This window comes from Asparagus officinalis, chromosome 8, assembly GCF_001876935.1.
Source record: "Asparagus officinalis chromosome 8, Aspof.V1, whole genome shotgun sequence".
Lineage (NCBI taxonomy): Eukaryota > Viridiplantae > Streptophyta > Magnoliopsida > Asparagales > Asparagaceae > Asparagus > Asparagus officinalis.
The window spans coordinates 85,877,854-85,887,967 of record NC_033801.1 but is presented as its reverse complement, the minus strand read 5'-3'; the positions used below and the strand labels follow the sequence as shown (position 1 = coordinate 85,887,967).

Sequence of the window (10,114 nt, the reverse complement as noted above, 5' to 3'; positions counted from 1 at the left end):
AGTCACTTGTCTATTCATATTTTAAAAAATTCAAAATAATATTAAAAATAATATACTCAAACATATAAAAATTAGAATATTTAAGCGGCAACGACAAGCGCGAAAAGTGCTAAGTACGTCTAATAATGGTGCATTATTCACGCTACCCGCGTACGGATTTAGAAACCTATAGTTTAATCCATTTATCAAAACTTAATAGTCATTAAATATATTTAAAGGTCTAACAGAATGCTCAAATATTCGAGACGGACTCCCTTTTTTTTCTACAAACAAATACTAACAATGCTACGGTAAAGATGAATGAAAGCGTGCGCTTTTCTCAAACGAAGGATGACCCGACCCGGCTCGTTATCTGTTACGGCCACAGCCTCAACTCTCCCTCCCTCTCACAGAAAATAGAGGATAAGATGAAGTGATTGCCCCGCTCTCTCCCTCTCTTTCCTGAGTTCTGCTGCAGTGAGAACAGTGCAGTGCTCTCCCTTGTCTTCTCTCGGTCCGAACCCCCCCAAAACCAGAGGTTCTCTCTTTTCCATCCTCTTTCCTGCAATTTAGTTTCAATTACTTCGTTTCCTTGTATGTACCTTTGCAAATTATTATATTTTTTCCCCCATTAATTGAGTACCATTCCATTACTTGGATTGCTTTGCTTTGCTTTGTGGTCCTGTATACTCCCCCCCCTCCATCTTCTGAATGTTTTGATTCTTCAGGCGATTACAGTGTTGGGAAAACTGGAAATATTCAAAATGGGTAATTTTAAGAACCGCTGATTTTGTTGACGGAGTAGCATTCTTGATGTTGCATTCAGAAAATGTGAATTTAGGAGATTCTGCTACTGTTCTCGTCATCCCTTTGTATGAGTTGGTGCGAATGAAAGTTTTCAGATGAACACCTTGGATCTTCTTTTCATGTAACTGGTGTATGAAATATAAATAAATTGGACGTTTTGCCATGCGAGCGATTGGTTACTGCTGAAAGCCACCCAATTGGGCAGGTGGCCGTGTCCGTGCCAGACCGCTGCACTGGGCTGGTTGGGACAGAACTAGTGCTCGGGAATTGGGCAAGTGATCAATTTGAATCTTATGTTTTAGAATTGTGGTCCTAGATAGGATTCTTGTCCTCAAAGGGTTTGGTTTGAGTCCTAGTCGATGATGATTTTGTGAGACATTAGATTTCATCAATGGACGAGTGGCTTCTTGTTGCAATTGGGAGAAGGATTTGATGAGGGTTATAAATAACCCCATCTCTGGGCCGTTTGGTATGTAATTTATCACCAATGGAATTTAGTATTCCTTCATCAATTTTTATTGCTTGACATGTCAGAATTAGCATTGTGGTTAGGGGGGGAATCATTATTGAGGCATCTCCTGTTGCCAAGATGTTGAAGGCATCAATTTTGATTAGTTTCACCCACCATCTATGAATGGTTGTGAGATGCGATATCAAGTCTGCACATCTTTATGCTTCTACATGATTCTGTTGGTATAAATACTACATATCAGTATGATCTTAGCATGGTATCAAAGTGCAAGAATCGACCAATTCTAGTTTGTGAGATAATGATTATTTGTAGATTCATAATCTAATTAGTTCATGATGATCTTAGTTTTAACTTTTGTATTATCATGTTTCGACTATAAACTAAATTAAGATCATGGAGTGTAGGGCTTCGACCAAGCTGTAACGCTAGTTAGGTTGGATACTTACAAGTATGTCATCATCGCAGGATTTCCTTCGGCTACGACAACAATAAATCCTGTTGGTGTGAGGAAATTTCCCAAACAGATGCACCATCGAAATAGAACCTGCATGAACCATAACTTATGTGCATATAGGAAAGAATTTTTGCACTTCTCGAGGGATTTTCTTGCAACCTGTGGATCGCTCACACTGCACCAGACTGAGTGGCGGTCCCTCAGGAACTTGCCGCATGCACTGACGTACACTTTGGAGATGGGTTGGGAGCTGCATGCACACTCTATGCATGATAGCATGCTGTGCAACAACTTGTGGTTAGGTTGAGCATGCTGTGTTTGAACGGGTGAATCCTTAAGTTGTATTGCTGAAACAAGCCATACGATACACTAGTAGCTAGCTTGTAGGCGATCAAGATGAGGTCTCGATGATCATGTCTTCTGATTTCGGAACGTTCAACAATGACCTCAGAGTGTTTTACTAATTGCTGACAAGATTACCGAGGAGTTTATGATTGGCACTAGGAATGTTATTGACTTTGGCTCGTATAATGACTCTCTCAGAGAGTTCTATTATGCCGAGCGGAGTAGTGATGAGCCTACTTTTTGAACTTTAGATGACAAAAAATTCAAAACTATTTTTTAAATATAGGCCGACAACATAATACAATCTCTGATGTCATGTTTGAATCATATTAAAAATTTTAAAATTGTAAGTTTGAACATGTATATTATTTGGAGGATGCAACATATGTTGGCTCCTAAATGGTCTCGTATTTTTATGCACCATGTTTAATTGCAAAATTTAAGAGTATAGATCATCAAGGTAGTTCCGAGATGTTACAGACATGGGAGGGGGTTGGGTGCAGGTACAGGTATAGGGCACCACAATTTGTAAAAGTTAGGGAATGGGGATACGACTCTGTGTGCGTGCGCATGTGTGTCTTGAAATTAATAATTACATGATATCAATATTGTTTCATCCACATGTTATGAGAATTAAAATTCCTACAACAATTTTTATCTTTCTTTAGTATATAGAATTTTTTTTTGATGTGTACCCAAATGACACTTTAAAAGTTATTGTCCTAAACTGGTACAGGCTGAAATGAACCCGACCTGTTTCCAACGAGTTTCAAGAAGTTGATGTGAAGTGTAAGATATACATCACATAAGTGTATAACAAGTGTTTCAAATTAACATATGTATTACATAATTGAGTGCATGTTTAAATAAATGCATGCATTTATCCAATGAGTGCCCACAGAAGTGTTAGTGTTCAGTACAGGCATGGAGTATAGGATACAGGGATGACTTCATGATAGAAGTACCCATTCTAGATAGAAGTACCCATGCTACATAGGTTCTGAGCATTACAGGAAATTCGATCCTAATTTACTAATTTTTAAATGTTGGCTTATTTAAATTTGTTTTGAAGTTGATTTTTTTTCTCATTAAACATGTAACATGAATTGTTTAAATCTGTGATATTACATTGTGCCTACTGAGACAACTATCACTTACTTTTGAAGAGGCAAAAAATTGAATAACATCGAGTTTAAGGTATTGTATCACCCAATACACGCTCAATGAGAGTGATGGTGTTTTGTATTGATTAGTTCTGATTGACCATTTTTTTTGTTTTTGTTTTGAACAGCTTCTAAGTTTCGGATATTAATGATAGGAATTTTTTTGTTTTTGTAAAATTCTATGATGATAATGTTATTTGGCATGCTAGATTAGAAGGGAGAAGATCAGGTGAATTGGTTAGTTCAAGGTGATCTTTTTGCCTGCTCACTATAGTTAACTAGTCCAGCTGTGAGCATTATTTAAAAAAAAGGCAAAAAGAACACAATTTGGAAAGGTGAAATTTGTATTGTCACTAATTGGTTAATCCATACTGACATCTTCATACCGGTCAATGTGAAGGCACGAACTGTGGCTCCTTCATCGCTTTATATATGAGTATACATGATACAATCTGGCATACTTGATCTTCCACAAGTGAAAAGTCTTAGCACTAGTGTGCTTACAACATCACTTGGCAGAGGTTGATAATATCAATGCCTGAAAATATTGCGAGTAGTGAGTATCTATCAGAATAATTCAAAAAATTGTGTGAGAAGAAAACAATCATCCAACAATTGACCATCCTATACACTTCAGAACAAAATTTCACGAAGAACGAGGAACAAAACACTGTTAGACATGGCAAGATCCTTGATGTTGCTAGTACATGAAATAAAGTAGTTCTTTCCAGAATTAGCACTGGGATAGGTTTTATGTTTTCTCTCAAGTGAACATGAATATGACACGCAGGATATGCAGCAATTACAGTGGAGCCTTCTCCTGTAGTTTACTTTTTTCTTTGAAAAATATCTCATTGTAGTATACTGGTGAAAACTATACTGGTCTCTTTCTACTTCCTTTTATATTTTTATACTTATTGTTACTATTATTTGTTTGAAAAAAGTTATTATAGAATTTTATTTTACCTTACTTTGGCACTTAGGTCACTACGGAATCAAAGAAGATTATCAGAAGCATTGTAAAAGGGAGGAAGTCAAATACTTTTCTTAGGGGACAAATTTGGGATACTTATGAATGTAGTGTGATCCTTAGATAAGTAGGCTCTATACATTATTAATGACCACTATGAAGAAATACAGCTATTCATCTAATAGAACATTTGCAATACGGATGCTTTGGGTAGACACAATGGTCATTGTTCTAGTATACAAATTCACATCTTTGAATCATCTGCATGTCTTGTGGAACTGTGGGCTAGCCTTTGGTCTGATTGGGAAAGAAGCAAATGCCAAATATCACGTAATGTTACACACTGTGCATGCTCATGCTTAACTACTATAATTTCTACCGTTCATGATTTTTGCCCACTATAATCATCTTGGTGGTGACTTATGGATTGAAGGACTCAAAACTATTAATTTGATTTTGTGCTTGCAGTATCAGTGCATATGAGTTTCTTACAAAGTTAACTTCTGAGTTCATGAGATCTCTCTTTCTCTCTCTCTCTAGAATTAATTGCTGATACAACGCCCCTGTATTATATGTGTAGCCATTTATGCCCCTGGTCTAAATTTCATTGTCCAGGTCATAAATTTTTGATGATGATGGATTCATAAATCTCTTGTGATGATATTATTATCTCGAAACTTATAAAGAACACAACCTTGTTGATCGTATAACGTTCTTTGGTCGTAGACCTTCGGGCCTAAGTATGTTGCGTGGATAGTTTATGTGAGAACACTTACACAAGGCATAAAATAGTCTCTCTCTTTCTGACAGTATTTTCTTTCTAGTAAATTAGGTGTTGATTATTCAAAAAAATATATATTAAAGTTGTTATTCAGATGTCATGACTTCTTCAAGAACTTCAGTAAAGTTGGAATTCACTTTCTTCTCTTAATGTAGAGTATGAGGCCGTTGTTCCTAGTATCTGAAATGCATACAGTGATTTGATTTAGATTACTGTCATAAGTATGCATGCGGGGCTTTGTTATCCATAGTCATCATTGATTGTGAGTTCTCTAATTATAACTATACTCGTGAATTTGCGGTATGTATCATAATAAGCATGTAATGTGATCCACTTGTTCATTATAAGTCAAATAATCATTTATGCTTGGGGATGAATTTTCTTTCTCTATTTGGTTTTATCAATGCTTCAGAATTGAGTGCACTTCTTTGTGACAAATCTTCTTGTAGACTCTTTTTTTCGTCTTAAATAATATAGGGGGCTTGCTTCTCGGTTGCAAAATTATAAATTGTATAATAAAATATGTAAGTCATGCCTACCAAATTACCTTAGAGCCAAACTTCTCTCATCTGTTGAATCCTTCATTTTTCCTGATGTTAAGTTGTTTGGCGATCTGTAAAATTGTCAAGTCTTTACTGGAACCTTCTAATCCATACTTCATATTCACTTGAATGGGAAAGGATTAGATGACAATGAGTGATGATAAAGTAGTGTATGTTCAAATAGACATATGTGGTATATGTGCCAAAGTTGTGAGAGCAGAAGGTAGATATCCTCCTTGAGATGCTTGGAATAGGTCTTTAGTATTGGGCTGTTGTATTTTAAATTATGGAAGGGAAGGCCAGGAGCAGTTTAGGTAAGCCTTCAAAAGAGAAAAAGAAAGAATATGAAAAGGAGAAAAGAGGACATAATTATATTCGTCCTTGACTTTTTAATTTTCTTTTTTTTATTTTAACAAGTATATCCTAACAAATTAAATCAACTATATTTCTTCATTTGCAGTCCAAAAAAGAATGCAAGGTTCTAACTGCTGATAAATATCCTGATTCTGAAGGCTATATTCAACATGACACCAGTTATTCACTGTTCTACTGGCAACATCCATTTCTTTCCAAGAGCTACTTTCACTACAAGGAAAGAGATTCAGTTGACGAAACATAATATCAATGGAAATCACAACCGATTGACACCATCTTCAGAAAGATTTCTGTCATCTCAGTCGTCATTACGTCTATTTCAGATTTATAGAAGTGGTTTCCTTGCCAAACATGGGTCAGGAATCCGAAGCATAACAGCTGTACGGGCTGATGTAACAGTAGAGGAGCCCAATCTTTCTGTTTCAGTTGAGGATGCAGAGAAAACAACAGAAGATCCCACCAGTGATGTTGAAACAAGTGAAACTGCTCCAAAAGATCCTACTGTTACTTCTGATAGAACTAAGCGCTCTAGACCTGCAAGGAAAAGTGAAATGCCACCAGTAAAGGATGAAGATTTGGTTCCTGGTGCTTCCTTTACGGGGAAAGTGAGATCTATTCAGCCATTTGGTGCTTTTGTGGACTTTGGAGCATTTACTGATGGTCTGGTGCATGTTTCTAGGATGAGTGATGATTATGTGAAGGATGTGGCTTCACTTGTTTCTGTTGGGCAAGAGGTCAAAGTGAGGATTGTAGAAGCAAATATGGAGACTAAGCGTATCTCTTTAACCATGCGTGATAATGATGATGCCCGTAAGATGCCACCAAGAAGAGAAAGTTCTACTGGTCAAAGTAGCGACAGGCCCAGATCCTCAAGGAAAAATGCTGCAAGATCTGCTCAGAAGCGTGGTGATGAGCAGAAAAAGTCAAATTTCGTGAAGGGACAGGTTCTAACTGGCACAGTCAAGAATACAATCAGAGCCGGTTCTTTTGTGTCACTTCCTGATGGAGAAGAAGGATTTATTCCTGTGTCTGAGGAATCTGAAGGGTTTGGCAATGTTTCGGGGAATTCCTCATTGCAGGTTGGTCAAGAAGTCAATGTACGAGTATTGCGCATTGCGAGAGGGAGGGTGACGCTAACAATGAAAAAAGAAGAAGATGTTGAGGAGTTGAATAGGCAACTTAATAAGGGGGTCTGGCATGCAGCAACAAACCCATTTGAGTTGGCTTTCCGCAAGAATGAAGTCATTTCTTCTTTTTTGGATGAGCGAGAGAAAGCCCAGAAGTCTTCTGAGAATATAAGCTTGCAGAAGAATTCAGAAGAGATAGAGGAGAAGGTTGATGATGCCATCATCAATTCAGTCACTCTCACAGAAGATGAGTCGACCGCTTCGGAAGAGGTCCTTGAGGAAAGCCCTTCTGCAAAGTCCACTTCTACTGAACACGTAAACGATGTTGAGGAACCTGAAAGAAATTTGCCTCAGGCTGTCAATGATGTTTCCGAGACCTTATTAAAGGATATGCAGGACCCCAGTGTTGAAGTTGATACAAGTTCGGCAATCAATGAAGCTCCAGTTGTTGATGAGGTTACTGTATCAGGTGAAGTTAAAGAAACTGATACAGGAAATGCAAGTGTCTCAGAAGATGAGACAAGTTCTAAAAGTTTGAGTTCTCAAGAAAATGGGAAGTCAGCTGATCCTGTAACAGGTGATGGTTCTGCTGGACAAGTTGATGGTGGGATATTATCAGAACAAATTCAAGTTCCTGAAGAAGGTGATGAAACTCAGGCAGAAAGTACAACAGTAGAAGATAAATTGGAGACAGAAACACCTGTATTGATGGAGAGCAAAGCGGTTTCTGTTGATGCAAATGATGCCAAGTCAGAGATTCCTGAAACCCCAGAGATTCCTGAAACCTCAAATGGACAAACTGGTAATACACGCAAGTGCATATTCAGAGTTATCACACTTTTGCTTTTAGTCACTAATACTAAATATATTGATTTTCATTTTCCTGCTTCTTGTGCAGCAAAAATTTCTCCAGCACTTGTGAAACAGTTGCGCGAAGAAAGTGGCGCTGGTATGATGGACTGCAAAAATGCTCTATCTGAGACTGGAGGAGACATTGTTAAAGCACAGGAATTGCTCAGAAAGAAAGGATTAGCAAGTGCAGATAAAAAGTCCAGTAGAGCCACTGCTGAAGGAAGAATTGGATCTTACATCCACGACAGCAGAATTGGAGTCCTCATGGAGGTGAACTGTGAGACTGACTTTGTTGCTCGAGGCGAAATTTTCAAACAGTTAGTCGATGACTTGGCCATGCAAGTGGCTGCTTGTCCTCAAGTACGCTACATGGTCACTGAAGATGTCCCTGAAGAAATCGTGAGCAAGGAGCGGGAGATTGAAATGCAGAAGGAGGACCTCCTTTCAAAACCAGAGAATATCAGGTCGAAAATTGTGGATGGACGGATCAGAAAAAGACTTGAAGAATTTGCACTGCTTGAGCAGCCATATATTAAGAATGACAAAATGGTGGTCAAAGATTGGGTGAAGCAGACAATTGCAACGATTGGAGAAAATATAAAAGTGAGACGTTTTGTTCGCTATAATCTTGGGGAGGGCTTGGAGAAGAAGAGCCAGGACTTCGCTGCTGAGGTGGCTGCCCAAACTTCAGCAAAAGAAGCACCTGCAGCTGCTCCAAAAGAGCAGCCAGTTGAAACACAGGAAACTGTTGAGAAGTAAGTCGCTATTCTCTTCTTCTTTTCACAAGTAGATTTCTGTGATCATCTCAAGGTGTAAATGAGGTAACCTTTCATACTTCACGATCATTTAAGATCTTTAATCTAGTGTATGAACTGAAAATGTAGTTCTTACTGAAGCGTTGCTTGAAGAATTTAAGTAAGCACTGCCAAAAGTAGTTAAATTCAGCTGTCATTATTCAATAGCTTTATTTGTTTTGGACATAGAATCACAATACCAGCCGTTTTCTTTTATTCCGTTAGACGGAGGGAAAAAATAGAGAAAAAGAAATTTTAAGGACGTCTAAAAGTTAAGAGTTGAATTTTGTCGTCTGTCACAGCTTTAAAAATGCATTAATCCATATCCACATTATTTTTACATGGTTAAATCTCTATCTTAATGTTCTAACTGTAATATTGCAGACCACCAGCTGCTGCAGTGTCAGCTGCACTGGTGAAGCAACTGAGGGAAGAAACAGGCGCTGGCATGATGGACTGCAAGAAAGCTCTAACAGAAACTGGAGGAGACCTTGAGAAAGCACAGGAGTATCTCCGTAAAAAGGGTTTATCATCTGCAGACAAGAAATCCTCTCGTCTGGCTGTAGAAGGTCGGATATCTTCCTATATCCATGACTCTCGCATTGGTGTTCTTATTGAGGTCAACTCTGAGACTGACTTTGTGGCGCGCAACGAAAAGTTCAAGGAGTTGGTGGATGATCTTGCAATGCAAGTGGTGGCATGCCCACAAGTCGAGTATGTTTCTGTGGAGGATATCCCGCAGGATATAGTGAACAAGGAGAAAGAAATCGAGATGCAAAGAGATGACTTGAAGTCGAAGCCTGACAACATAAAGGAGAAGATAGTAGAAGGGAGGATCTCAAAGAGGCTGGGAGAACTTGCTCTTTTGGAGCAGCCCTTCATCAAAGACGACAAGCTGATAGTAAAGGATTTGGTGAAGCAGACTATTGCTGCTTTAGGAGAAAATATCAAGGTTCGAAGATTTGTTCGTTTCACCCTGGGGGAGACCAAGGATTGATGAGGTTTAGCAAATATTGAGTTCACTTGTTAGATCCTGTTTTGTTGTTCAAATTATTGTAATTGCTGTATTTATCTCTTTGTTCGTCCAGGGAACTTTTTGGCAACAGAAATGGAGATTTTTGAAATTTCTGTAATGTTGAGAAACATACATTTTGATTCAAGGAAAGGAGTAAAAGTGTAATGAAAGTCGCATGTTTCAGAATCTTCATTCATGTATGGGCCGCTCCGCTTGTGTGCGTATCTTACTTTGGTTCTGGAACTCTTGAGTTTGGATCCCCTTCGGTTCTTGTTTCCTTTGGTCCATATAAAATTACTTGTTCAACTCGGATCTAATTTTTACCGAACTAAGGACTATGTTTCTAAACCAAGCCTGTATCAAATTAAAACAGGTTTCATCGAGTTGGAAAAACTCACCTATAGCTCAAATCGTTGGTTTAATTTTACGACTTTGATA

General features: G+C 38.2%; 1 protein-coding gene across 1 annotated transcript; it reads left to right on the top strand.

Moving 5' to 3' along the window:
- Positions 329–9,868, top strand: LOC109820088. Its single transcript, XM_020386157.1, has 4 exons — positions 329–517; positions 5,974–7,817; positions 7,914–8,622; positions 9,046–9,868. Exons 2-4 carry the CDS (start codon positions 6,038–6,040, stop codon positions 9,656–9,658), a joined length of 3,102 nt encoding a protein of 1,033 aa, XP_020241746.1. The 5' UTR covers positions 329–517; positions 5,974–6,037; the 3' UTR covers positions 9,659–9,868.

Coding starts and splice junctions, on each gene's coding strand:
- LOC109820088 (XM_020386157.1), top strand. CDS start 6,038: ATGACACCAGTTATTCACTGTTCTACTGGCAACATCCATTTCTTTCCA. Junction 7,818..7,913: donor AACCTCAAATGGACAAACTG/GTAATACACGCA, acceptor CTTCTTGTGCAG/CAAAAATTTCTCCAGCACTT. Junction 8,623..9,045: donor ACACAGGAAACTGTTGAGAA/GTAAGTCGCTAT, acceptor GTAATATTGCAG/ACCACCAGCTGCTGCAGTGT.